Source organism: Carettochelys insculpta, chromosome 19 (assembly GCF_033958435.1).
Source record: "Carettochelys insculpta isolate YL-2023 chromosome 19, ASM3395843v1, whole genome shotgun sequence".
Taxonomy (NCBI): Eukaryota; Metazoa; Chordata; order Testudines; family Carettochelyidae; genus Carettochelys; species Carettochelys insculpta.
In genome coordinates this window covers 25887530-25915317 of record NC_134155.1, presented here as the reverse complement: position 1 = coordinate 25915317, position 27788 = coordinate 25887530, and the positions used below count along the sequence as shown (strand labels likewise).

Genomic DNA, 27788 nt, shown 5'->3' with positions numbered 1-27788 from the left:
TCGGCGGGAAGGACGGGTTTTATTGAGTCATGATTCGTTACATCACAGTTTGAGAACTCTCCTTCCGTCTCCGAGGACATGGGCTTTACTCCCGGGTCAAAGTGCGCAGAGACGCTTCACAGTTTGAATGCTTCCTGTAAGCAGAACTGAGGCAGAGTGACAATGGCAAATTCCCAGTCGCCATGGCGGCCATATGAAAAAATAATACAAACTCTTCTCTTTAAATATATTACAGAAAATTAACCTGAATAAACGTAGCATGAATAGCACCGCACTGCAAAAGCCACTGGGCCTCTGCCAGTGCTTCCCACCCAGCCCCTGGCGGTGCTGCTGGGCTGGGGTCGCAGCCCACTCACGAGCCTTTGTAGTGCGTGGGAAAGGAAAGGAAATGGGCCGTGTACCCTTGCGTCCAGGCCCCGGTTCAGAGCTGCAGACAGGGGACACGCTAGCAGGCATGTGCAGGGAGCAGACGCCGCGTACGCTGAAGAGAGACACGCACACCACTGCACAAATACGGGAAGAGATACTCCAGCCACACGTGCAGGGATGGGGGGAACGCACCGCACCTGCTCGCTCACTCACCCGGGGCCAGCACTGCTCGGAGACACGCACAGAGCACACAGGCACTGCAGCCCTGCGGAGAACGCTCCTGCTGGCAGGGACCGCACCGGGCTGGGAAGCTCTACAGCCCGCCAGCTGGAAGACTGCTGGCTCGGCTCAGAGCTGCGGGCTCTGGTGCATGCAGAGCGAACCCTGAAGCAGAGGCTGGAGATTCACGGAGGAAGGGGGCTGTCTGCTACGGCGGCAGGGCAGACAGGCCACCGAGCAGAGCTGGGAAAGAGCTTGAACGAGATGTGCCGGGGAAACCAGATAGCCTCCCAGCCCAGGAACGGGCCCAGGATCAGACCCCGCTGGGAGCGCTGCCCTCTGCTGGAGGGCGGAGGTCCCCACCTGAGCCCCGGCGGGCGCATGCCAAGTCATTCCTGTACTGCACTCAGTGCAGGCAAAGGGCCGTGGGGGCTGGAGCCTGAGGGAGGAGGAAGTGACAGGGGAGTAACACAAGGTGACCCCCGAAGGGAAGCAGAGTCTGTGGGACACCCCAGCACTATGGAGGGGGCACTGCAACAGTTACCCCCAGGGCACGCACACCCTTCGCTTTGCACTGCGTACTCCCAAAGCCAGGGCATCACACCAGCCGGCCACAGCCAGAGCCCCCGTGCTCCGAGCAGCGTGCAAGGGGCTGTGCAGGCGGGCGGCTCAGCAGGTGGGCACGGAGCAGGGGCTGTGCCTAGCACACCCAGCATGCTGAGGGGCCCCTCCCCAGCCAGACTCCACGTGGGGGGTGCCACGTAGAAGCAGGGCCTGAGGGGGCTGGCGAAAGTGCAATTGGTGGGGAGGGCTGGCTCCCCGACAGGACTGGACGGCAAACACGGCAAGGGAAGCAGCAAGCCGGGCCTTGCCAAGAGGCACCCCAGAGATCCAGCCCTGGGGGGGCCGGCGGCAGGCAGGGGCAGTGCTTACCCCCCCGGGAGGGGAGGGGAGGGGAGCGCCCGGTGCTCAGTCAGGGACCTCGGGATGTACAGGCAGCCCGCCCTCGCCCCGTCGGTACGACTCCCAGAAGGCCCGTTCCAGCTGCTCCAGCTGCGAGCTGAGTGGCAGGCGAATCTCCAGGTGCATGTGCAGCGCTTCCAGCCACTGCGCCAGCTTGGGGAAGGAGGGCCTGGGGAGAGAGGCCAGGTTAGATCCTGAGCGTGGGGCCAGCCCCCCACCGCCCGGCCTCCTGGTGAAGAGGATCTGCCTTCACACCCAGGCTCAGCTCAGCTCGAGGCTCCCAGAGCCCCCAGCCCGCTGCTCAGCTCCCGCCTCTGTGCTCAGTGGCCTGGGGGCCCAGGCCACTGCTGCGTATGTTCCAGCAGGAGGCGCTGTGCAGGCGAATGCAGGACCCACGGCTACCTGGGGCTCACCTCTTCTCAGGGTCCATGTCGCAGCAGCGCACGGTGATGGGGAAGAAGCTGGGTGGGCAGGCTGGGGGGCAATACCGCTCCAGGAAGCCTCGCACGTTGAGGCCGAAGTCCATGGTCCTGGGCAAGTAGTCGGGGTCTGCGCTGACCCGGCCAATGATCTGGGAATGGTGGGCAAAGGGGTTAGGAGCGGGGCCCTCACACCTCAATGGGGAGCGCGGTCCCAGCCCCGCAGGGAGACCCAGACACAGCAATAGGGGGGACGGGTTAGGAACGGGGCCCTCACACCTCAATGGGGAGTGCGGTCCCAGCCCCGCAGGGAGCCCTGGACACAGGAATGGGGGACACAGGGGTTAGGAGCGGGGCCCTCACACCTCAATGGGGAGCACGGTCCCAGCCCCACAGGGAGCCCCAGACACAGGAATGGGGGACACAGGGGTTAGGAACGGGGCCCTCACACCTCAATGGGGAGCACGGTCCCAGCCTGGCAGGGGCCCCGGGACAGACACTTGCCTCACACAGGACAATGCCAAATGAGAAGACGTCAACTTTCTCATCGTAGCTCCTGCCTGTGGGGAGAGAGCGACTGGTCAGCCCCAGGCCCTGCCCTCCTGAGGTGGACGGCTGGGCAGGCTGCAGGTGCGCTCCCTGCTGCAGACCCCGCGATGCCTGGCTGCACGGCCTAGGCACTCCCAGGAGGGCCCCAGCCCTTTGCTCACCATTGATCATCTCGGGGGCCATCCAGTAGGGGTTCCCCACCACCGTGTAGCGCTTCTTGCGGTCCGGCTTCTTCAGGCTCCGGAGCTGCTCGGGCGGGTTCTTCTCATCCACCATGAGGCGGGCCAGCCCGAAGTCGGCCACCACCACGCTCCTGTTCTGAGCGGGAGAGAGAGCCCAGCTCAGCACGGGCAGATGCTGCTCAGCACTGGGGCTGGGGTCGGCCTCTCTGGCCCCCAGCCAGGCCCAGGGCTTCACGCAGAGCAGCACCGTGACACTCCCGCCGACTCCAGGGCCAGGCTCAGCAGCACTTACCTCTCGTACCAGGCAGTTGTGAGAGTTGAGATCCCGATGGATGATGTTCATCGAGTGCAGGTAGGCCTGGAAGAGGACAGACCAGGGTCAGAATGGCCCCAGCACACTGCGCCCTCCTGGCCATGCCAGAACCCTGGCCCTCTCTCCAGGCTCATGGCACCTCTGCCTGCACGCGCTCTGCAACACCCTCAAACGCCTGCCTAGCACCCGTCTGTACGTGCACCACTGTGACAGCGTGTCAGGGAGCCCAACCCCGCACTCCCATCCGCAGCCAGAGGGACTCTCCACCAGCCAGCAGAGCCGAAGGTTTTAATGCTTCCCAGAGACACAGCAACTCCGCCGTGAAGTCTCTACGAGCTCCATGCCAGTCCCAAGCCTGGATGAAGGAGCAGGGTTGGTCAGATGAGTGTCAATGTGCTGACCATCAAACAACAATATGAATGAAATCTGATGCCACTACAACTAAATGACAAAAGATGCCGGCTCGGATGTCGTCCGCATAAACAAGGTACGTGATACCAATCGAGCGATGGGGGTTGGGTCAATAAGTTGGCTACCGAAAGAAAATTACAGCTAACACATATGCTATCCATTGGAACACGGAACGTCCGAACTCTGTGGGCAACTGGAAAATTAGAGCTGCTTCGGAGGGAGCTGGAGAGATATCGATGCGATATACTTGGATTGGCAGAGATGCGTCGGACGGCATCAGGAGAGATATGCGGTTGCGAAGTCATTTGGTCAGGAAATGAAACGAAGCATGAAGCAGGAGTTGGATTGCTTCTTAGCAAAACAGCTAGAAGAGCATTATTAGGATACAAACTGTTGAGCGCAAGAATGATGGTTGCACGATTTGAAGCAAAACCATTCAACATCTCAGCCGTTCAGGGGTATGTACCTACGTCGGACAGTATGGAGGAAGAGATTGGGCTATTCTATAAAGACTTGACAAAGACGGTGGAGGAGATACCAAAGAAAGACCTATTGATCATCAGAGGAGATTGGAATGCGAAGGTTGGACCAGGTAACGAAGGTTGGGAGAGAGTCATGGGAAGATTTGGATACGGAGAAAGAAACCAACGAGGTGAGAAACTACTAGCGTTTGCTATACAGCATGAGATGGCGATCTGCAACACAAGATTCCAACAAAAGGACTGTAGGAAGTGGACATGGTGATCAAATGACGGGAAGTCCAAGAACACAATAGATATTATTTTCATAAGAAGAAGATGGATAACATCAGTACAGCAGTGGCGAAGTTTCCAAGGAGCAGATATAGACTCAGACCACAGTCTAGTGACCGCAAACATCAAGATAAAACTCGAAAGAAAATGTAAGACACAGTTTAAGAAAAGAAGAGATGTGGTGAGGCTATGTGAGGAACAGGGAATGCATAAAGAGCAATGCTCGAAGAGAAGATTAAGAATATCTCCACAGAGGAAGACCTAGATAAGAGAGTCGCAGGGATAGCCATCACTACAGAAGAGGTAATTGAGCAGACTGTTCCAGAAGAAGAACAGGTCCATAAGAAGTGGATTACCCAGGAGACACTGAAGTTGGTTCAAGAGAAGAGAGCGTTGAGGATCAGAAGAGATGTTTCTGAGATGGCAGAACAGCAACATAGGGTGAAATGCAATGAGGTAAGGAAAGAAGCCAGAAAGCATAAGGAGAAATGGTCAGAGGAGCACTGTGAAGATGCAAAGAGGTATTACGGAGAATGTAAGACCAGGGAGGTGTATAGGACAATTAGGAATATTAATAGGAAATGGCAACCAAAGCAGATGGCAATCAAAGATGAGAATGAAGAAGTGCTCATGAGCAGGGAGAAGATTGTGCAGCGATGGACGAGATATTGCACCGATCTATACAAAGCACAATTGGACCCGAGTGTCGCAGAGAGACTGATTGAAGGACTGAAAGACATATCTCCATCAAGATCGAGACCGATATTTTGAAGGAGGAAGTAGAAAAAGCAGTGAAACGACTAAAGAACAAGAGCCCTGGAAATGATAAGATCATGGGAGAGATGATCAAATACAGCAGAGAAAGCAGGATTCAGGAAATAAAACCAACTATGTAACATAGCATGGAAAGAAGGGAAGGCACCTAAGGAATGGACAAGATCTGTGCTAGCGACAATACCCAAGAAAGGAAGTACACTGGAGTGCAAGAACTACAGAACCATTGCCCTAACGAGTCGTCTAGGCAAGGTGCTGAGGATACTGATGGAGAGACTAAATCACAGATAGAAGAACATATAGCAGACAAGCAAGAGGGGTTCAGAAAAGATAGAAGTACCATACAGCAGATATTGGCACTAAGACTGATAGCAGAGAAAGCTCGACAAAAGAACAAGAACGTATACATCGATTTTCAAAGGCATTTGACCGTATAGATCAGAAAGTCACTTGGGCAGTGTTGGAGTCATACAGACTGATACGGTTGTTGAAGGACATCAATGACAATGTGGAGGCAGCGGTGAGAACATGAGGGGAGCTGGGAAGTTGGATTAAAACAAGTAGAGGTACAAGACAAGGAGATCCAATATCACCAAGTATCTTCATCGCACATCTGGAGAGAGCGATGGACAGGATCAAGCAAGAGGTAGAAGGGGTATCTGTGCACGGGAAAAGAATTAACAACTTGAAGTTCGTGGATGATATAGTTATCATTGAGGAAGATGAGGAGAAACTAGCAAAAACGGTGCAGGTGTTAAACAAAGAAGGGAAGTGGTACGGACTGATTATGAACCTCAATAAAAAAAAAACAATGGTATTTGGAGATAAGGAAATGCAGGGAAGATCAGTGTGGATGGTATTGAACAAGAAAATGTAGAGAAGGTCACATATCTGGGGAGCAACATAACGTATGATCTAGACCGTAAGAAGGAAATAGTGACTAGAATAGCGAAAGCAAGAGCGAGTTTGAAGGCGATGGATAAGATCTGGAAAAGCAAAGCAATTAGCTTAAGAACGAAGCTGGGCGTCTTGAAAACGTTTGTATTCAGCAGCATGTTGTACGGATGTGAGACATGGGTGATAATAAAATATTTGAAAAGAAGAATATTGGCGTTCGAAAGGAGTTGTTATAGAAAGATTCTGAGAATAGGGTGGATGCAGAAGGTCACCAATGAGGAAGTATATAGGAAGATACAGCCGAAAGAGAACCTGCTGCAGAAGGTTATAAAACGGAAGCTACAACTATTTGGACATATTTGCAGAATGAACGATGAATGAAAAATCAAGACCCTGTATTCGGCATAATGGACGGTTCGAATAGGAGAGGCAGACCCCACAGAGAATGGATAGATGGCATAGTAGATTGGTGTGGAGCTAGTCTACAGAAACCGAGCCACTCTGCACTGGACAGGGAAAGATGGAAGGAAATAGTGAGAGACACATCAGACACCAACGGGCACTGAGCCCACAGTTATTGATGATGATGATGATGAGAGACACAGTGTAGCTTAGGACCCACGTCAGCACAGGGGCCAGGGCAGACAGTCTTGCTCCTTTTTGGGGGAAGGACTCACAAGCCCTGAACCCCACTTTCCTGCTCCCAGTCTCCTGTTCACATCCTACCCAGCCCAACCTAACCCACACTCCCCACAACTGGCAGCCACGCCCCTGGCTTTGCTCAGACAGCTCCCACCTAGCCGAGGTGCCAGACGGCTGGGCTGTTTCCGAGGCACCGCCCCTCAGGGACTGTCTCCCGCTGCACAGAGACACACCCCGAGTCTCCGCAGACCTGCCAAGGGCAGTAGGGCTCTCACACAGCACAACCCAGCAACCAGCAAGTGCGACACCAGAGTGGGCCCAGGGTCACAAGAGTGGACAGCTCCCCGCTATGTCACATCTCTCCCCCTTCGAGAGCGAGCTGAGTGGGGTCACTCTCTCTGCCTGTGCCCTGGGGAAGTTCAGACCCGCCCCCCCCCGCCCCTGCCAGGTAAGACACCGGCTGGGACATCAGCGTTCCCCTTGGCTCGGACCTGCCACGGGGGGGGGGGGGCCCTGCGGGAGCTGCTCCACCTTGTCCAGCTGCTGGACAACTTTGAAGGGCTGGCGTGGCCCCACCCTCTGCGGCTGTACCAGCCCTTCCTCTTCCCTTGGGCTCTGCCCAGGGCCTCACTGGCTGGGTCCATGAGCTCAGCGAGGCTTTCCCAGAAAGCCAGGAAGTCCTCCACCCTGACTCGCCATCCAGGGGCGCCCCCACCTCCCACAGCTCTCAGCAAGCCCAGGGGTCCCCTGCCCCTTCTGCACCATGGCTCAGTCGGGGGGAACCCAGTGGGCCCTTGGGGCACCTCCTGGGTGCAAACAGCAGGTGGGACAAGTGCTCCTCCCAGTCCTGTGGGGGCTGGTGCATAAAGGCCTCCAGCATCTGCCTCAATGTCCCACGGAACCTTCCCACCAGCCCGTCGGGCCTGGAGCGACTCCCCCAGGCCCAGGAGAGCCGGGTCCCAGGCTGCTCTCGCCAGCACCAGAGCAGGTGGAAATGAAGCTGGCCCCCTGGTCACTGAGGTGCTCCTTGGGGAACCCCGCCCTGCTGAAAATGGCCAGCAGAGCGTCTGCCCATGTCTGCCTCGGTAGAGGACAGAGCCACGGCCTTGGGGTAGCAGGTATCGAAATCCACCACCGCCAGGATGTATTTCTTCCCTGTCCGAGTCGCCTTGCCAGGGGGCCTCACTATATCTATCGCTACCTTCTGGGAAGGCTCCTCTATGATGGGCAGGTGCCTCGAGGCAGCTTTCCCCCGGGCTTGGGCTTCTTCCACAGGGGCTGCCCTGCCTCTACCCAGTATATGGAGACACCCAACTCTGGAGCATCAGGTCTCCCAGAGGAACTTGCCCAAGCAGCCTCCCCTCCCTGAGGGCAGCCTACCAGCCCCTGACCAAGGAGCAGCCTGCTCCCCCTCCAGCCCCACCCAGTTAACCCTGGATGTCTCAGGTTCTGGGGCCTGCCTGGTGCCTGGGGCACTATGCCCATGTGTGGCTCCTTTGCCCACAGTGACGGCAGGTCAGTTCCCGTGGGTCCCCTCGGGCCGTCTGCTCCATCCAGGCCCTGGCTGGCCCTCTGGGGGCGGATGGCTGCCTGTTTCCTGGGCTCGCCCCGAAGGTGATCCCCTCCATTGCACAGCAAGGAACGGGTCTCTCTACGATTCCCTTTCTCCCCAGGGCTGGCAGTCCATGGACTCATCAGCCAGCTTCCCTGTGCCGCATGGCTCCTGTGGCTTCCAGTCCTTGAGCCACAGCCCCAGGTGGGGTGAGCACACTCCACAGAACCATTCCAGGACCATCAGCTCAACCAGCTCCTCTGTGGTCTGGGCCCCCGTCCCGAACACCCGCTTGTGGAAGTTTTGCATCAGGCGGGAGGCAGGTCTGGCCCCTTCTGCACCTCCTGGAACTTCATCCTGTATCCCCCTGGAGTTAGCCCGAACTTACACAGCAGGGCTTGTTTGACCCATTTGTAGTCCCCTGGCTGCAGCCCCTCCAGCTGGCTGAGCACCCCTGAGGCCTTCTGATCCAGCAAGGGGGTGAGCTGCCGGAGCCATTCGGCTGGAGGAACCTGGAACAACTCGCAGGCTCGCTCGAAGGAAACCCATCCAGGTGCCCCCCGTGCTTACACTGGGCCAGAACAAACCTCTCCAAGTGACTGGCAGTCTTGGGCTGCCTGGGCCCCTCCCCACTCACTGCAGCTGGGGCCACTCAGCCTTTCAGCTCCGCCATGGCCCGCTCATGCTGCTGCTGTCTCTGCTGGTCCTGGTGCTGCTCTCTGTGGTCCTCCAATTCCTTTAGCTGCATCTCACTCTCTAGCCGTCACAGCTCTGCCGCGGGGGACCCCACCCGGGACGAACTGCTGCTGGTGGAGCGCGGCCTGGTGGGCACCGCGTCTGCCTGGCGGAATCCAGCCCTCTCTCCTGCCCGAGAGCCCCGGGGCGTCTGGCTGCTCCCTGCTGGGATGGGATCCAGGCCCCTGGACCAGTCATTCTCTTCCAGCCAGACAATCAGCTGGGCCTTGGTCGCCTTCCCCACAGTCAGGCCCCTCTCCAGGCACAGCCCCGCAAGGTCTGCCTTCCGGAGTCGGGTGTGATCCATCTCCCTGCCATTCCCCAGGGTGCCGACCCACCGGCCAAAGCTGCAGCACCCCACAGCTCCCAGGAACAGCTTCGTTCTGCCTCCAGCACCCTTGGCTCTGAGTCTCCTTCCTTCTACCGCGCGCAGTCAGTTGCTGCTGGGAGCTCCATCCACGGGTGCAGTGCATCCCACTGCTGGCACCACTGTGATGGTGCATCGGGGAGCCCCCGATCCTGCACCTCCATCCACAGCAGCTGTGACTCTCACCCAGCCAGTAGAACAGAAGGTGTTATTGCGTCTCAGAGACACAGCCTAGCACAAGTGCGGTGTGAGCGCAGGGCCAGGGCAGGCAGCCTTCCTCCTCTTGGGGGGTAGGGCTCATGGGCAACCCCTTTCCTGCTCCCAGTCTGCTGTCCTCATCTTACCCAGCCCAGCCTAACCCACACGCCCCAGCCCCCAGGCAGCCATGCTCAGACAGCTCCCACCTAGCCGAGGTGCCAGGCGGCTGGGCCATTTCCTACCCGCCTCCCCTCAGGGTCCAGCCCCCACTGGGTGCTGCACAGAGACACACCCCGAGTCTCCGCAGACCAGCCTGGGGCAGGAGGGCTCTCACGCAGCACAACCCAGCCACCAGCGAGTGCGACACCACAGTGGGTCTGGGGCCACGAGAGCGGACAGCTCCCACCACGTCACACCAACATCCACAGCCTGTCCCCGAGAACCGCCCCCCCCCATTCTCTCCCTGCCGCATCTCCCCTTGCGCCTTCCTATGCAGTGTGCCACTGCCTGGCACCCCGGAGCCGGCGAGGATGTGCACAGCCCCTACGCCCACAGCAACCCCGCCCCGGCGCTGCCTCTGCCGGGTGCCCGCACTCACCATCCCCGACGCAATGTCCTTGGCGAAGCTCACGCGCTGGCTCCAGGGGTAGTGGCTGTCCTGCAGGTGGAAGGGCTCCATGAGTGGGAGCGGAGGGAAGGACAGCTCACCTGCACAGCCCATACTGCAGCACTCCCTGGGCCCTGGCCCACAGCCTGAGCAGGAGCGCTCCATGATGGCTTCCACAGGCACAGCCCCACCACCCTGGACAAGGAGAGCCCTGGCCACAGTCCACAGCCCATCCATGCCTGGTTCAGGAGAGCCCTGGCCATGCTCCCCAGGGCACAGCCCAGCCACCCCCGAGCCCCATGTCATGACTCCAGGGTTGCTCATGTCCCACCCGCGAGTGGTGGCCGGCAGCAGAGGATGAGCAGAGCTCCAAGCAGGGCACTCCACTCACCATGCTCTGTATGATGCCTCGTAGGGTCCCCCCCTTGATGTATTCTGTGATGAAATTCAGCCTCTTGTCCTTGTAGAGCACCCCGATAAATTTCAGCACATTGGGGTGCTCCAGACACCTCATCACTTTCACCTGCAGAAGCCAAAGAACAGCTCATCACCCCCTTGGGGAACAACATCTGTTGTACCTGCAGATTGGTACCACGTCCCCCTTCTCCCAGCCAAACACCCCCAGTTTTCTCAACATGCCCCCACAGCCTGGCGACGCCGTGCAAACAGGGTTACCTCCCTCTTTGGGGTCCTGACCCCAGTGGGAGTGCGGCTGGTCTAGGCGCGAGGTCGTTGAAAGCGGACTACAAGCCCGCCCCGGCCGAGAGGTCAGAGACTGCGGGGGTGGCCAAGGTCAGGGCATAGGGTGTGCTGGGCTCAGTGGGCCGGGGCAGAGGAGGGACCAGGGCACGGCTTGAGGCAGCGAGTGGGTGGACTCACCTCTTTGAGGAACGCCCTCTGGGTCTCCTCGTCGAAGCGGATCAGCTCCTTCATGACCATCACCTCGCCCGTCTCCCGGTGCGTCACCTGGCGGAGAGGGGCAAGGCCCTGCCCTGGGTCAAACAGCAGTGGGCCCGGGAGCAGGGCAGGGTCCTTCCCCAGGGAGACCGAGCTCCTACACTGGGGGAGGGGGCACAGGAGACCGGGGAGCTGAGCCCACGACACGAGAGAAGGGATCTGCACAACCAGCCCTGACACTGGCCGGAGGGGCCTGGCCCTGCTCGCTGGGGCTCCAGCTGGCAGTGGGGGGCGTCCCCGGCTCCAGGGCGTCCCGGGAGGGTGGGTACCTTGATGGCCTGTCCGAAGCAACCCCTGCCCAGCACCTCGCCGTGGATCAGGTCGGAGGGGCGGAAAATGCGGTGGGCGCGGGAGACAACGCGCAGCGACTCGGAGCGGCTGATGTCCTTGCGCTGCGAGGCAGGAGAGCCCAGAGAGCCAGAGCACGGGGACTTGTCAATGCTGCAGCTCCTCCTGCAGAGCCAGGCAGAGCACGCGGCGCGTCAGCGGGGCCGGCCGCAGGGCGTCCCGCCTCCGCCCCCACCCCCAGGGCCGCCGGCAGCTCTCCTTACATGACTGGCCGCTGGCCGCTGGCGCCGGCCTCGCCACAGGGCGCGCAGGCGGGCGAGCGCTGGGGCGTGGGCAGGTCCGTCAGCGGGCTGCGCTCCAGCGCCGTCTCTCGGGCCCCCGCCTCGTGCGGGTCGTGCTCTATGGTCAGCTGCAGGAGGCGGCTGGTCTCCTGGATCAGCAGGTCGATCTGCGGGCACAGAGGGAGGGACTCAGGCCCAGGCGGCTGTCCAGGCCCTGCCGGCGGGCGGGGAGCACGGGGAGGGGCGTACCTCGTCCAGCGGGACGTGCCTGATGGGGGTGCCATTGATCTCCAGGATACGGTCCCCAACGTGGATGGAGTTCTTCATGTCAGGGCTGATGCAGCCAGGGTCCACCCTGGGGGCAGGGCACAGGGAGCGGTCAGCTCCCACGGCTCTGCACAGGGCCCCAGGCAGCCCCACCCCACCCAGCCCAGAGGCTCCCAAGCCTCCCCCCAGGGCCCGCTGAGCCCTGCAGATGAGACGCACCCGCTCACCCTGACCGCCCAGGCTCTCGCGTCTCCCCAGACGCCTCTGCAGGAGACTGGCCCAGGCAGCCCCAGCCCCGGCGGCTCCTGTATCCGCCACCCCAGGGGGTCTTGGGGGTAGCCTCTCCCTGGGTGTCTGCCTGGAGAAGGGGGGGTTCTCCCAGGTTCCCCATGTGGGGGAGGGGGGCTCCCCCAGCCTTTGTTCTCCGCGGGGGGAGGGGGAACTCCGCAACTCCCAGGGGTCAGTGGCCCATCAGGCGAAGCGGCTGGGGAAGGTCAGCGCTGCCAGTTCCAAGCAGCTCTGCCTGGGCCCCTCCTTCCTGGCACTAGTCGGGAGGCGATGCCCATCCCGTGGGAGGGCGGAAGGCCCAGCGGGGGCTGGAACCACTCTGCTGTGCCCTTGTGCCGCCTCCCTGAGCAGAGCCTGTGAGCTGGCCGCGGGCGCCCACCGCGCCAGGCAGAGCCACCGCCGCCCCCCGAGGTGCCCGGCCCAGAGCTGGGGAGGGCAGGTACGTACTCTCGCACCCGGACCGTGTGGGAGTGCTCGGGGCCGCAGTGCTGGTCGATGGACACGGAGAAGCCCCTCTTCCCGTCGCTGCTGGCCGGGATGGACACCAGCGTGACCGTGTGCGGAATGCGGGCGCCTGGCGACTCCGGCAGGATCTGCTCTATCACGGGCGTCACCACCATCTGGTAATAGCAGTGCCCGCTGCACGGGGGAGAGGCCGGCAGAGGGGAGGCAGGAGCAGCGGTTAGCGACGGGTCCTTGGAGTGGGGCACCAGGCAAAGGGGGGCTGGGGCCAGAGGCGCAGGGAGCCCTGGCCACCCCATGCTCCCAGGAGCGTGTGTCAGGCTGTGGGCTGCGCCAGGCAACGCAAGGGGCCCGCTAAGCACAGACGGCTACCGGCCCCACTCTCAGCAGGGGGTCCAGCTGCCAGTGCGCCAGCCCCACCCACTGCAACGGCTCGTCCCGGGGCCACCCGTTCAGCCCCATCACAGGGCGCAGCTGTAGCCCTCCTGGGGACAAGACGCTGGCTTAGGAGGGAAGGGACGTGACCCAGCTATGGAGCGGCCCTGTGGGGAGGGGCACGACACAACTCGGGGTGGGGGAAGGGTGTGATCCTGGCCTTTGGTGGGGGAGGGGAGGTGTGCCCTAGCTGAGGGGGAGGGGCATAAAGAGTGTGACCCCAGGGATGGGTGCAAGGGCTGGGCCCAGCTGAGGGGGAGGGGCGCGAGGGGGGGCCAGGCCTGGCTGAGGGGGAGGGCTACGAGGACTAGGCCTAGCTGGGGGGAGGGGTGCAAGGGGGGCCAGGCCCGGCTGAGGGGGAGGGGTGGAAGAGGGGGCCAGGCCCGGCTGAGGGGGAGGGGCACCAGGAGGGCCAGGCCCGGCCGAGGGGGAGGGGCGCGAGGGGAGGCCAGGCCCAGCCGAGGGGGAGGGCTACGAGGACTAGGCCTAGCTGGGGGGAGGGGTGCAAGGGGGGCCAGGCCTGGCTGAGGGGGAGGGGTGGAAGAGGGGGCCAGGCCCGGCTGAGGGGGAGGGGCACCAGGAGGGCCAGGCCCGGCTGAGGGGGAGGGGCGCGAGGGGAGGCCAGGCCCGGCCGAGGGGGAGGGGCGCGAGGGGGGCCAGGCCCGGCCGAGGGGGAGGGGCGCGAGGGGAGGCCAGGCCCGGCCGAGGGGGAGGGGCACCAGGAGGGCCAGGCCCGGCTGAGGGGGAGGGGCGCGAGGGGAGGCCAGGCCCGGCCGAGGGGGAGGGGCGCGAGGGGGGCCAGGCCCGGCCGAGGGGGAGGGGCGCGAGGGGAGGCCAGGCCCCACCTACCAGTAGAGCTTGGAGCGCTCCACGAGCGCGTAGGTGTCCCCGTCGCCGATGAAGGCCCGGCAGCTGAGGCAGCTGAAGCACTCCGGGTGGTATTTCTGCTCCCCAGCCACCTGCAGGCGACACGGGCAGGGGCTGAGCATGTCCCCCGTCCCCCGCCCCGCCTGGGGCACTGGCTGCGAGCCCGGCCTCCCGTAAGGGGCCGTGCCGGGCCCTGCTCCGTGCAGGAGTCCCACCCTCCGTGGCTGTGCCGTGCCATGTGTGCCGTGCCGCACCGCGCCGTGCCGTGCCGTGCCGTGCGTGCCGTGCCGCGCCATGTGTGCACGCTGACCTGGTGCCTGGCAGGGAGGGGCCGGCGCTGCTCTCCTGCTCCGGGGGATGGGCCCCGCTCTGGGCTCTTGGGCAGAGAACGACCAAGCAGGGTCCAGGGCTGGGAAGGGTTCAGGACACAGAGCCCTGTCCTGGGGGGTAGCGGTGGGAGGGGAGACCGGGCTCAGCCACAGAGCCCTGTTTTGGGGGGCAGGGGAGGAACCCCCGGGTCAGCCACAGAGCCCTGTCCTGGGGGGGCGGGAGGAGGAACCCCTGGCTCAGCCGCAGAGCCCTGTCCTGGGGGGGCGGGGAGGCACTGTTACAACCCAGCAGCAATCGGACCCAGAGAGCGAGGGGAGGGACCAGAGGCAGGATGAGCTGCAGCATGGTGGGGGGGCCCAGGGACGGAGGAGAGGAAAGCTATACCTGTGCCCCATTCACTCCCAGCTGGTCCTGCCTCACTCAGCACGATGGCCCTGCCCTGTTCCTGGAGCATCCCAGGGTGCCGGGACAATGGCCAGAGACAGGACCCAGATGGGCAGAGGGGCAGCCCCCGCAGCCAGGCCTGGGGCATTACTGCTGACCTCTTCCCTGCAAAGGGGGAGAACGCGCCCCTCCCTGCCCCCTACCAGCCTGTCCCCCCCCGTGCCAGGTGTCACACACCGGCATCCAAAACCTTACGCCATCAGCCCCACCCACAAGCCCCAGGCCTGGCTCCGAGGGGTCCTGACTGCTATGGAGCAGCCGCCCTGCTTCCCCCACCCTCCGCCACGCAGCTGTGGCTGCAGCTCCCAAGCTGGCCCTTACCTGCAGCCCGGTGGGGGGCCAGGTCCCCAGCTGCAGCATGAGCCTGGCTTCTCCCCCCATGGCACTGGGCCAGAGTGACAGCCTCCCTGCGGTGTGTGAGACTTACTGGGCCACTGCCGGAAAGTACCCCCTTCCCGTGACCTCAGCCCTCCACGTCACCAGCAGCACCGCCCCCTCGCCAGCAGGAGCCTGGCCACGGCCCACGTGGCCCAGCACAGCAGCCAGGCTGGGGAAGTCCAGTCACCACCACCCACAAGCCACGGGGCTGGGAGGAAATGCCCAGCACACACCCTGCCCGGGGCCTGACCTCTGTCACCCTGCAAACCAATGAGGCACTGCAGGCCCACATCCCAACCCATCCGTCAGTCTGCGCGCAGGGCGCCCTGCGGCGCCATCGAGACAGACAGACAGACAGATGGGCGCAAACCCAGCATGCTGCCCCCACGACAGGTCTGTTCCTCCCCCCCACCCCCCAAGAGCCCGAGCCCCACCCCGGTCAGGCCCCTCTGGGCAGAGCCAGTGCGCCGAGCCCCATGCCCGGCACTTGGTCAGGCATGCCGGGCTCAGCCTCATGCAGGGCCGGCACATCGCTCTGGGGAGTTGTGCTCACCATGACCAGCCCCTTGGTGATCTGCTCCGAGCAGCCGTGGCACAGCTCCCCGAAGCGGGCCCAGTAGTCCTTCTTGCAGTAGAGGCGCCCATCCTTCTCATAGTACTGGTGGGACAGCACGGCCCCGCACTCGCAGCACCTGGCCGGCAAGACGAGAGCAGCGTTGGCAGAGCCCTTCGCAGAGCCAGCCGGAACCAGGTGAGGGCATCACGTGGCTGCCCACTGCTCCTGCATGGCCACAAGCCGGGTGCGGCCCCCCCCAGGAAACACGGCACCGTGGGGCTGGGCGCGGCCGCCCCCAGGAGAACACGGCACCGTGGGGCTGGGCGCGGCCCCCCCCCGGGAGAACACGGCACCGTGGGACTGGGCGCGGCCGCCCCCGGGAGAACATGGCACCGTGGGGCTGGGCGCGGCCCCCCCCGGGGAGCTGCGGCAAAGTGGGGCTGGGCGCGGCCCCCCCCGGGGAGCTGCGGCACACCCATCACTCACTGCACCCCTCCCCCAACTGACAGTCACCCCCAGCTCACAGACACTCATGTTTAACTCTGTCCCTCGGGGCTGTTCATGCGACGCCCCCCCGCCCACCGGCAGCTCAGTGGGGCCCAGCGCTGCAGCCGTGTGACCACAGCTGGGCTCTCCTCGTGTCCCAGCTCACGGCGCCTGCGTCCCAGCCCAGAGCCCAGCCTGGGAGAGGAGTGTGGTGAGGCTGAGCCGGGCTGGCCCTGCTGGGGCTGGGTCATACGAGCAGGAAGCAGCACCCCAGAGTCACGTCCTGTTCGCATGCGGCTGCTTTGCAGCAACAGAGCCAGGCGGCCGCAGCCCAGGCCCGCCCCAGGGGGAAGCGGGACAGGAGTCTCCAGCCACGCTCCCGGCGCCTCAGCTGCCTGCTCACCCCATCCCACGGCGCCACACAGCTCACGCCCCTGCCCATTGCCCAGGCAGCTCCGGGGCAGAGCCTGGGTGAGCAGAGCTCCTCTGGCAGCCCAGCGCCTGCCTGCCTGGCACTGTGCTTGCTGCCTGTGTCCAAACCCCTGCTCCCCATATGCCCCCTTTGCCCCAGTGGGGAGGCCCCAGCTGCTGAGAGCTGGCTGAAGAGCTCCACTCCCCGCTCAAGGGTCCCGCAGCCACTTTCAGGCAGGGATGAGCCTGCTGGAGAGCAACTCCTGAGAGCCAGGCGCCGGGGACTGCGCCACACACGTCAACACTGTGCAATTCACAGCAGCTCCAGGTGGATTGTGAGGGCACCCTTGGGCTCTGGCAGGGCACTGCCGTGGGGAAGCTCACAGCACTGGCGCCCTGGCAGGGCACTGGCAGGGCACTGTTGTGGGGAAGCTCATATCACTGGCACCCTGGCTGGCACTGTTGTGGGGAAGCTCATATCACTGGCACCCTGGCTGGCATTGGCAGGACACTGCCATGGGGGAGCTCACAGCACTGGCGCCCTGGCTGGCACTGGCAGGGCACTGCCGTGGGGAAGCTCACAGCACTGGCGCCCTGGCTGGCACTGGCAGGGCACTGCCGTGGGGAAGCTCACAGCACTGGCGCCCTGGCTGGCACTGCCATGGGGAAGCTCAGTTCTCCCTATGGGGCAGGGAAGAGGCAGTGGCCAGGAGAAGACAGGCTGCTGGGGAGGCATTGTGGAATGCTACGTCCGTGCAGCTAGGAGTGGAGGCAGGGCAGGGGCACGAGGAGGCCGGGTGAGGCTGGAGCAGGGGGACAGATTGTCTGGCAGGTGGTGTGGGCCTGGAATTGGGGGTGTGGGCAGTGAGTGGCAGGTGCCGAGTCCCAGTCTGGGGCTGGAGTGTGGGGAGCAGCACAGGCACGGGAAGCAGGGTGCTGCGGCACCCCAAGGCTCGCTGCCTAGAGCCCAGGATCCTGACCACCCCCCCACTCTGGGGGCTCTGCCATCAGCCCCACACCCCAGAGCCTGACTGCTGATCCCAGCTGGGTGGAGGGGAGGGCAGGGAGCGGGGGCACAGCAGAAACGTTCCCATCGCAGGAGTGCGGGGGCGTGGGGTGGCAGTGCGGGCCCAGAGCTTTGGGGGGGGATTAGTAAGGGGGCAGGGCCTGAAGAAAGAGGGGCTGTCAGTGTGGAGCTGGAGGGGGATAAGCGAGGGAGGGCTGAGGGGTCTTGATGTGGGGCTGGAGGAAGGTGGGGGGATGGGGAGCCCCCAGCCCGCTCTGCAGGGTCCCTCGTGGGTGGCAATGTCCAGTGGCCGTGACATCGGTGTGCCCTGGCAGGGGAGCTGCCCGCAGAGGGGAGCAGAGAGCGATGCTGGCGCTGCGCTAACCCTCACAGTGCTGGTGGGCAGCCCCCCTCCGCCCTGGGCACAGCCCTGCAGCACCCCGTAGGCCATGCACTCGCCAGCCCGAGGGCTGTGCCACCCAGTTCCCCGCCTGGGGGACCTGCCTCGCCCCGGCCCTGGCCCACACCAGGGGACCCCAGCGGGCTCCTGGCTGGGGCTTGTGCGCAGGCAGCTCCTGACTTAGAGCTGGGGCAGGCCCTAGCCTGAGGCACTCAGCACAGGCTCCCCAGGACCTGGCCAGGGGAGCCCCCAGCCTGGCTCAGCCCAGCCCAGGCAGCGGAGGTTTCGGTTTCTATGGGGGCCGAACAAGGCACCAAGGCTGCACGGTGCGGAAGTTCCCCTCACCACAGAGGGAGGGCAGCTCCCCCCCGCCTGGGGCGACGGGGGAGGTCTAGTTTCCGCAGCAGCAGGTTATTGTCCCTCCAGGCTCTCGCCAGCCCCCACCCCCGGTTGGCAAAGGGGGGAGCACCGGAGCAGAGACGTGTGGGTACAACCACCCCCCGCTGGAGGTGGGAGTGAAGGGGCATTTCCTGCCACGCTTTCCATCTCCTTGCAGCAAGTATCAGGGCACCCTCTGGCTCCTCGGTTCCCCCGGCCTGGGCTGGGAGCCAGGGCTCCGGCCGGCCTCTCCCACACGGGCCCAGCCATGCAGCGCTTGGGCAGATGTGCACTTACGTGGCCCCAGCAGTCAGGAAGCGGCTCTTCTTGAGCACGGCAGTCAGCATCCTCCGGCCCAGACCGGGCGTCCAGCCCCGGCTCAGTGAGCAGCACTCCCTGCCCCCCGGCCCGCTGTCACTGCCCCCACGGGGTGCAGCCGCAGACCCCCCCCGGCCGGCCCACACACAGCTGCTGACTCCTACCAGCGCTCGGCAGGGTGCGCCACGCGCAGGAGGGAGTGGGGGGCCCGGCAGCCCATGACATCAGCCCCTCCGCCCAGCCTGCGCCCCACAGCTCTGGCCCAAGTGACTCAGGAGATCAGCTCTTGCTTCCCCACCCCCAGACCGCAGCCCAAGGAGGAAAGAGAACCAGGAAACGGAGCTGTAATCGCACAAGGCCAGCCCTTCCCCAGTGACAGCGTGAGCCTGGCGTGCGTGGCCACTGCATGCCCCCCTTGGGCTGGCTGCTCAGGGGACCCCCAGGCCTACCCTCCATAGCACCTGCAACGGCGCAACTGGCACACCCTGCACACACGCTGTTGCACACACAGCGTGGGCCCCAACTAGCGTAGCGTCACTGTCCTGCAGCCACACGTACACCCCCCCCACGCCTCTGCCTCATTTGGAACAGCGCGGGGCGAGCACAAGCCCTGCCTCTCCCCTGTCCCAAACTCGCAGGCGCCCTGCAGCTGCAAGCGCACCCTCTGGGACACAGATGCCCAGGGGCACGCCTGCCAGTGCAGAGCCCGGGCGTACCAGCCATGCAGACGCCTCTAGTGAAGTGGGCTTTCCTCTCCCCAGCAGCCACGCTGCGCTGCCGGCCCTGGGCTTTCTTACCGCAAAGGGCGGCTGCTTGCATTGACCACCGGGCTGCCTAACCCTGCTCACAGGCAACCAGTGCATGCCTGCCCCGTCCCAGGCCCCTCCTGCGTTACCGCAACTGACTCATGGAGGGCCACCAGCCAGCCCCCAGGCCTGGGCAGAGGGGCCTGGTTCTGGCCTAGCCCCAGCCAGCCCGCCCCTACTCTGGGGGCACCAGTGCCAGAGCAGCCCTCCCTCCCTGGCTCAGGCTTAGCAGGCGCACTGGCTAATTAGGAGCAGATGGCCTTGCTCATAGGCTCGCCAGCTGCTGCTGCTGCTGGGAATGGCTGCCCAGCTGCAGGAGCACAGAGAGCAGCCCAGCTTCCCATGGAAGCTAGGTGGCTCCCAGGCCGGCTCGAGTCCCAGGCCAGGGGCAATGTTGGTCCCGGTCACAGCCCTGCTCTGGGTCCGTGGGCAGAAGGAGCCGGGGTGGGGGGCTACAGAGAGAGACAGTGAGCGTGAAAGAGAAACACTTTGTGTGACACAGACTGAGTGTGTGCTGTAGCGCGTGTGTGTGTGTGTGGCAGTCCCTGAGTGTGTGCGACTGTGGCACAGCGTGTGCGCTGGGTATGTCTCTGAGCGAAGCTGCCCTCCGTCTCTTTCAGGGAACCCTGTCCTGCTCTGTTGTCCCCACACCCCTCTGCTCTGCACTCCCGAGTGAGTCACGTACCATCCCTGCCTCAGGCTGGTGCTGCTCCGCTGTCTCTCCCCCTCTCCCGGGTCCCTGTTCTGCAGAGATGGGGTACAGGGGCAGCAGAGCACCCTGACTTCAGCATTACCTGCTCCCCTCCTCCCCCTCTGCAGGGCACCCCAAGCTCTGCCCCCCATCCGCTGCCAGGAGTGACGCTCATGCAGCAGGTGGAAGAGAAGGGTCATCAGGCGTCAGAGATGCAGCGTGGTACAGACTTGTCAGTACAGGAACCGGAAGGGCTCTGTCTGACCAGTGCTGGGGGGAGAAGGTTCCCCCGAGTGAGGCTAAGCCTAACTCCTTTAAAGGACCAGGCCACCCTATGCCAGACAAAATTTAGGATTAATTGTATGTAACTTGAACAAGTGATGCCTGTATCTGTTTTCACTGAGGAGCCATTCTGGATATTAAGAGGATTTTCTGGTTTTAGTGCTCATTTAGGAAACAGGTAAATTCATAGTTAAATGCCAAAAGTCTCATAGAAATTGTTTGAAGTAATATACAATTTCACCACTCTGTGGCACCATGCAATAGAAAAAAGAATCTTTGCACTTTTGAAGGGACACTAAAAATCCTGAGGTTGTAGTTTTATATGCAAAAAAAAAAAAAAAAACACACACACACGCACACACTTTATAACAACCAACATTGACATAAAGCCTTCCATTAATGGTCCCCATGCACCTGAGAAATTTTACAAAAACCTAATTTCATCCATCACTGAAATGCAGGTTGTAGCTTTTAAATGTAATGGTGTGACAGGTCAGGAAGGTAACTAGTCAGGAAGTATTTTTTTCTGGGGAAAAAAAACCAAAACCTTTCACATTTAAATGTTAATTATCAATACTTTGACAGACTTGCAAAAAAATTCCATTTAGTTTAAAATCCATTTTACATCTAGAAGAGTTTGACAGAAGATTCTCAACTAGCTCAAACAATAAATGAATACGATAATCTTCACCTATATTAAAACTTCTCCAGTGTAAAAACATTGTGGGATTTTTTTCTGTCTATTAAATGATAAAAGACACATTTCATCCTTCAAAGATTCAACCAGTAAGATCTCCTGCGGCAGAGAAGGGCAGCAGCTAGACATCCCTATGCTTTGGAATTCACCTGTCCTTTTGGTATCAGGTCAAGATTTTAATGACTGTTTACGACAGGTATTTGTCTGTGTGACAGGACAGGAAGACCAACTGGGAGAATCCCAGAGCGCTCACGAGGGCTGGAACGTTCAGAGCCAGTACGGTAACAGTGTCTGCTATGTGAATTCTGAAATCTCATAAAAACAACACATTTTAGAGACTTCAGCACCAGACTTGATAGCGACCACATTGGAGTTTGGCCCCTCAAGGGACTGTTTAGGGATCTGGGGCAAATAGGATTAAAAAGCAAAATAGAAAAGGGAGGGTGCTTGGTGCTGCCAAGAGGGCAGGGGACTGGACTCAGTGACCTCCTGAGGTCCCTTGCAGTTCTGTGAGATGTGCGTGTGTGTGTACCTTTGACCTGAACCCCAGGCCTGGAGCCCCGGGCTCAGCCCAGCCCCCTCCACACTAACTGCCGCCTCTAAGTCGAACCCAGCTGGGCTCCTTCCTGCTCTTTGTTTGGGGACAGGGTGTTACCTGCCAGCCTAGGCTACTGCCCGTGGGGGTCATCCACAGCTGGTGGGAGCTGCTCAGCCTGTCTGTCTCTCTCTCTCTCTCTCTCTCTCTCTCTCTCTCACACACCCCCACCCCAGGAGCATCCTGGGAGCAGCTCGGCTGCAGACAGAACAAGGGGCAGCTGAACACATGCTGCTGGCTGTAAGCATGTACGCTCTGCTCATCAGCTGGGCGAAGCAGAGAGAAATGATTGGCCTGACAGATTCCCCCCCACAACCCCCGTGTGATTTTACCCGCCTCTGTTCCCCAGGCACCTAGCACAAAGGGGTCCTGGTAACAAACCACAGACTCATGGGGTTGGAAGAGGCCTTGGGAGGTCATTGAGTCAAACCCTCCCCACCACCCCGCCCCTAAAAGCAGGACCAACCCCACCTAAGTCATCCCAGCCAGGGCTTTGTTGAACTTGGACTTAACCTCCAGGGATGGAGATCTCCCGCAGGTAACGCATCCAGGGCTTCCTCCCCCTCCTGGGGAAGCAGACTATAAAAACCCAATGAGGCAGGGATTCAAACCCCACTGCAGAGCACACGGCATTAGCAGTCCCTCACCGCAACCACTTTGGCCACATCACCTGAGCTGCAAACCAACGAGTAAGGACAACAAAGGGTGTCAGCCTCATGCTCTGCCCCTGCAGCATTCCCACCACCAGAATACTGCCCCGCCCTGCACAGCGCCCCCTGCTGGGAGAGCCTGGGACTGCACTCGAGGAGCCAACGCTGGAACAGAGGGGCCCTACTGTCCCAGCAGGGTGGGTGGATCAAGCTGCAGGAGGGAATCCAGGGAGCTGGGTGTGCCTACCGCCTGAACCTAGCCCGCACCTGCCACGCTGCAGGCGTGGGGTCCAAGCCCTCCCTGGGGAATGACATTATCAAGAAACCAATGAAAGGTCACAGGTGGCCAGGGTGTCAGAGCACCTTCCCCCAGTGAGGCTCTGCTGGACTGTGGGGAGAAGTGCAGCCCATCCCCCCAGCACAAGTCTGACAGCTGGCTGGGACTTCACCCGATGGGTGAGTTGGGGGGCAGGGGAAGGAAGAGCGAGAGAGGTGGGGGGGGTGTGTGTAGAGACACATTACTGGATCTTTTTAATGAAACGTGAAAGCCATTTCTGTTACCATTGTATGTAACTGGCACCAAATCTTGTGCCAGGAGGGCCAAGTGAGGTGTCTAATGGAAGCTGGTGAGGCACTGAAAAGGTTTCCGCTAGTTACATGTCGGTATTGTGTTTGTATGTCCAGTTATTCTAGCTGTTGGCTCTGTACCTGAATGAGGACCGTTTTAGTGCTGACATTGGCACCAGGTGTGTGATTACCGCCCCAGCCAGAACATTGTACTAAATAACAAAGGCTCAGATGTCGAATACGCATCTCTAGAATTTGGGACTTGTCATCTAGGATGCAGCTAATGGCAACATGCCACAGGAGCTCACCAGGCTTGAGCATTGACCTGCTAAACCCAGGGTCATGTGTTCAACCCTTAAGGGGGCCATTTAGGGACCTCGGGTCAGCCTTACCTTCATCCCTGGAAAAATAATGGAGGGAATCCTCAAGCAATCCACTCTGAAACGCTTGGAAGAGGGCAAAGTGATTGAGAGCAGCCAACATGGATTCACCAAGGGCAAGTTGTGCCTGACCAATCTGATTAGCTTCTGTGATGAGCTAACAGGCCCTGTGGACATGGGGAAGTCAGTGGATGTAATATCCCTTGAGTTCAGCTAAGCTTTTGATATGGTCTCCCACAACATTCTTGCCCATAAGATAAGGAAGTATGAATTGGACACATGGAATCCAAGAGGGATAGAAAGCTGGCTTGATGGTCGGGCCCAATGGGTAGTGGTCAATGGCTCAATGTCTGGTTGGTGTTTGGTTTCAAGCAGAGTGCTGCAAAGCTCAGTTCTGGGGCTGGTGTTGTTCAACATCTTTATTAATGACTTGGATGAGGGACTGGACTGCACCCTCAACAGTTTGCAGACCTCACTAGGGGTGAGGTAAATACGTTGGAGGGTAGAGCTAGGATCCAGAGTGACCTGGATAAACTGGAGGATTGGGCCAAAAGAAATCTGATGCAGTTCAACAAGAAGCGTAGAGGCCTGTACCTGGGGCGGAAGAATCCCAAGCATTGTTATAGGCTGGGGACCGACTGGCTCAGCAGCAGTACAGTGGAAAGGGACCTAGGGGTTATGGTGGATGAAAGGCCGCATATGAGTAAACAGTGTGCCCTTGCACCCAAGAAGGCTAACGGCATACTAGGGTGGATTAGGAAGAGCATCGCAAGCAGATATGGAGAAGTGGTTGTTCCCCTCTCTTCAGCACTGGTGAGGCCACATCTGGAATACTGTGTCCAGTTTTGGGCCTGCCGGTTTAGAAGGGATGTGGATTTGCTGAAGCAGGTTCAGCAGAGGGCAACAAAAATGATTAAGGGGCTGGAGCACAAGACCTATGAGGAGAGGCTGAGGGATTGTTTAGTTTACAGAAGAGAAAACTGAGGAATGATTTAATAGCAGCCTTCAGCTGCATGAAGGGGAGCTCTAAAGAGGATGGAGAGAAACTGTTCTCTGTGGCGACAGACGGCAGAACAAGGAGCAATGGTCTGAAGTTACAGAAGGAGAGGAAGAGGTTGGATATTAGGAAAAACTACTTCACCAGGAGGGTGGTGAAGCGCTGGAATGCGTTGCCTAGAGAGCTGGTGGATACTCCATCCCTTGGGGTTTTTAAATCCCAGCTTGACAAGGTCCTGGCTGGGATGACTTAGTTGGGGTTGATCCTGCTTGAAGCAGAGGGCTGGACTAGGTGACCTCCTGAGGTCCCTTCCAGCCCTGCATTGCCTATGGAAGAAGAAAGAAGTTTTCCCTCCACATGGCAAACTCTAAGACCATCTTTTTCTCCAGACTTCATGAACTCAAAGCCCACATTAACTGGGATCCCGCCCCTCCTGGAATGTGTTCTGAGAGACTTTCAATTAATCAGCATAGAACATCACTGGCCACAGCAATGGCTTTAGTTGGTGTATGTAATGTACCACTTTAACAATGTTTCTCTCTCATCCTTTTCTTCCTTTCTTTGGTAATAAGCTTTAGCTGTTAGATGCTAAATGACTGGCCCTATGTGCTGTTTGGGGTAAGATCCTGGGGGGGTGGCTGGACCCTTTGGGGCCCGGAAGAATCTGTGTGGATTTGGTGAAACAGGTTCTGATACCCTCTCACATGAGTATGGAGGGTCGCTGCTTGGGGCATTAGGAGCAGATGAGAAGTCTGTGTGGCTTCTGGCTGGCCAGTGGGGCTGGCAGAGAGACTTTTGGGGCTGGTTTGATCTGCCTTCGTGAGAAGGCAATTCCAGCCTGGGCTGTAAGTGGCCTGGTTTTAAGCAACATGCCCAGGATTGGTTCTCTCCGCTGTGCCCAGAATCCCCCGTCACAGTACAGTGGACGCATGCTGCCACCTCGCGGCCATGAGCTGGACATGACACCAGTGGCTGTCCCTAGCCTTCTCGCCTTGGTGCGCATGGCAGGCCTGGTGCTGGGAGGGCAGGCCAGGCCAGAGAGCTGCACACTGTCCCTGCGTGGGTCCTACCTGAAGCAGTCGGCATGCCAGTCAGCGCTCAGGGCCTGGAGGTATTGTCCATCATAGATACCGTGGCCACAGCTCGCACATACAGGCAGGTCACTTCCTGCAGGGCACAGAAGAGGCACAGGCTGTCATCTCCCCATGCAACGGCATAGCCAGGCCCCGGACAACCAGGCTGGCACCCAAGGGCCCAGCCCCTTGCCTCACCTGCATGCACTGAGGCAACTATGGGGAGCCACGTGTGGTGGGGGAGCATGTGATAAAGGGACAGGACAGGGCAGCAGAACTCCTGACCTGCAGGCCACGGAACATCCTTGCCACGCACATGCTCTGTGCCTCAGTTTCCCCTCAGTGGACGAGGGATGGGATGCTGTGGCTGCCAGGCAGGCTGTGCAGGGTGCAGCCAGCCCTGGGGGCACGGCGCTGGAGACACAAACAGTGGCCCTGTGCAAGGAGGGCAGAGACCTCTGCAGGGGAGGAGGACCTGTCCCACTGGAGAGCCCTCAGCCTGCCGGCCATAGGGCCTGCACTGACCCTGCCCCTCTCTCTGCATCACAGGCACTTGTACTGACCCTGCAAACCGGTCACCTCCTGCTGCACCCGACACTGGGCCCACACTGACCCCGGCCACACCCCGTGGGAACCAGGCTCCCCTGACCGGCCCCTGGGCTCTGACTTAGCCTGGCCACTGGCCTGGGGAAAGCGCCACACCGGCTGGGTGTAGCTGGGCTCTCCCACCCCACTCATCTGTACTGACTCTGTGATGGGGCAGGGTCCCTGCCCCAGCCCAGCCCGAGCTGCCCCCAGGGCCCGAGGCCTGTGCTAGCAGGGCCAGGGCTGGGCAATAGGCAGAGGGTGGGAAGCGGGGACTGGCTAGGGTCAGGAGCGTGGGCTGGGCCAGCCTGAGGACCTGGGGCTCCCTTGCAGCGCTGCATGCTCTGGCCCTGCAGGTGTGCGTGGGGGTGGGGCAGGGAGTGCATGGGGCAGGTTCTGCCCAGGGGTAAAGCAAGGGAGGCTACTGGGCCGGAGGGCTGCACGGTGCCAGGGCTGGTGGCGAGTGCAGCTGGCACTGCACAGTGGAGGAGGAAGGTGAGGCTGGGGGAGGCAGGGTGGGGCGGCAGGGGAAATGTGCCAGGAGGAAGGGTGGGGACAGCAGAGAAAGTGGAGTGGGGCGCTGGGGGCCCCCCAGCAGGCTGCGCGTGAAGGGTGTCAGCAGGTCCAGCCAGGCACTGCTCCCCAGCTGCCAGGGGTCTGGTGGGGCAGCAGAGGCCAGATGCAGCTAGGGGGGCGCAGGGTGAGAGGGGGGTGCAGGGTGGGAGGGTGAAGGACAGGCAGGGGGCATGGGGGGATGCTAAGGGGGTGCAGGAAGGGCTGGGGCGCTGAGGAGGTGGACGGGGGTGAAGGACAGCTGGGGATGCTGGGAAGGGTAGGGGAGCACAGGGGGTCACTAAGGGGGTGCAGGGAGAACGGGGGATGCTGGGGGACTGAGGAGGTGGTCCGGGGACGCTGGTGGGGTGTTAAGGGTTGCAGGGAGGACGGGGGGGACTGAGAAGGCAGGCAAGGGGTGCTGGGGGCGTTAAGGGGTGCAGGGAGGGCGGGGGTGCTAGGGGCAGCTGAGGAGCACGTTGAGGGGTGCAGGGAGGGTGGGGGCGCTGAGAGCGGCTGAGAAGCATGTTAAGGGGTGCAGGGAGGGCGGGGGGCGCTGGGGGAGTTAAGGGGTGCAGGGAGGGCGGGGGGCTCTGGGGGCGGCTGAGGAGCGCGTTAAGGGGTGCAGGGAGGGCAGGGGGCGCTGGGGAGCGGGTTAAGGGGTGCGGGGAGCGCTGAGGAGCGCGTTGAGGGGTGCAGGGAGGGCGGGGGCGCTGAGGAGGCGGGCGGGGGAGGCGATGGGGGGCCCCGACTCCCCGGGCTGGCAGCAGCCGGTAACGGGGGGCTGCGGCGGCCCTACGGCGACAGGCGCCGGCGGGGCCCAGGAGAGGGGGAGCCCGCGGCCCAGGCCCGCTCCGGAGCCGGGCTGCAGAAGGAGCCGGGGGAGCGCGCGGCGGGGCGGGGGCGGGCGATGTGCGGTGCAGCCCCAGCCGCCAGCGGCTCAAGGTCACGGCGCGGGGCCCGGCGGGTTGCGGCGGCCCCGGGAGCTGCCGGGCCGGGCCGGGCCGGGCCGGGCCGGGCAGGGGGAGGCGGCGGGCGGTCCCTGCCCGGCTCCCGCAGGCGCCGCGCCGCAGGCCCGGTACGCACCTTCCTCCTCGCCCATGGGCCCGTCCCGCCAGGTGCAGCACAGGAGCATCAACCTCATGGGGCGCCGGAGCCGGGCCGGGCCGGGCCGGGCCGGGCTGTGCGGAGCGGGGCCGCCGAGCGCGCGGCGTCCCTGGGAAAGCGGCGAGGCGGGGCTCGCGGGGGGCGGGGGGAGAAGCCTGCAGCCCCCGCCCCCCACTGCCCCGCCCCCCGAATGCAGCTCCGCCCCTGCCCCGCCCCTCGGCTGCAGGCTCGCCCTCCACCCCACGCTATCCCCCGCCCCCTCGCCTCCAGCCCCCACCCCGACTGCCCCTCCCCCCTCCTGCAGC

The 27788-nt window shown here is 61.8% G+C and overlaps 1 protein-coding gene across 1 annotated transcript; it reads right to left on the bottom strand.

Annotated features, from left to right (window-relative positions):
* On the bottom strand, nucleotides 1-27600 carry LIMK1 (LIM domain kinase 1). The gene is made up of 16 exons (XM_075013853.1): nucleotides 27463-27600; nucleotides 25237-25333; nucleotides 15500-15638; nucleotides 13777-13886; nucleotides 12478-12669; nucleotides 11725-11830; nucleotides 11458-11642; nucleotides 11176-11359; nucleotides 10829-10915; nucleotides 10341-10472; nucleotides 9941-10000; nucleotides 2994-3059; nucleotides 2681-2837; nucleotides 2475-2530; nucleotides 1965-2122; nucleotides 1-1720 (listed from the first exon to the last, which is right to left on the bottom strand). Exons 1-16 carry the CDS (start codon nucleotides 27518-27520, stop codon nucleotides 1558-1560), a joined length of 1950 nt encoding a protein of 649 aa, XP_074869954.1. The 5' UTR covers nucleotides 27521-27600; the 3' UTR covers nucleotides 1-1557.
* Between the last annotated feature and the right edge of the window lie 188 nt (nucleotides 27601-27788).

Coding starts and splice junctions, on each gene's coding strand:
- LIMK1 (XM_075013853.1), bottom strand. CDS start 27,520: ATGAGGTTGATGCTCCTGTGCTGCACCTGGCGGGACGGGCCCATGGGC. Junction 15,639..25,236: donor TGGCATGCCGACTGCTTCAG/GTAGGACCCACG, acceptor CTTGCCGGCCAG/GTGCTGCGAGTGCGGGGCCG. Junction 2,531..2,680: donor GGCCCCCGAGATGATCAATG/GTGAGCAAAGGG, acceptor CTCTCCCCACAG/GCAGGAGCTACGATGAGAAA.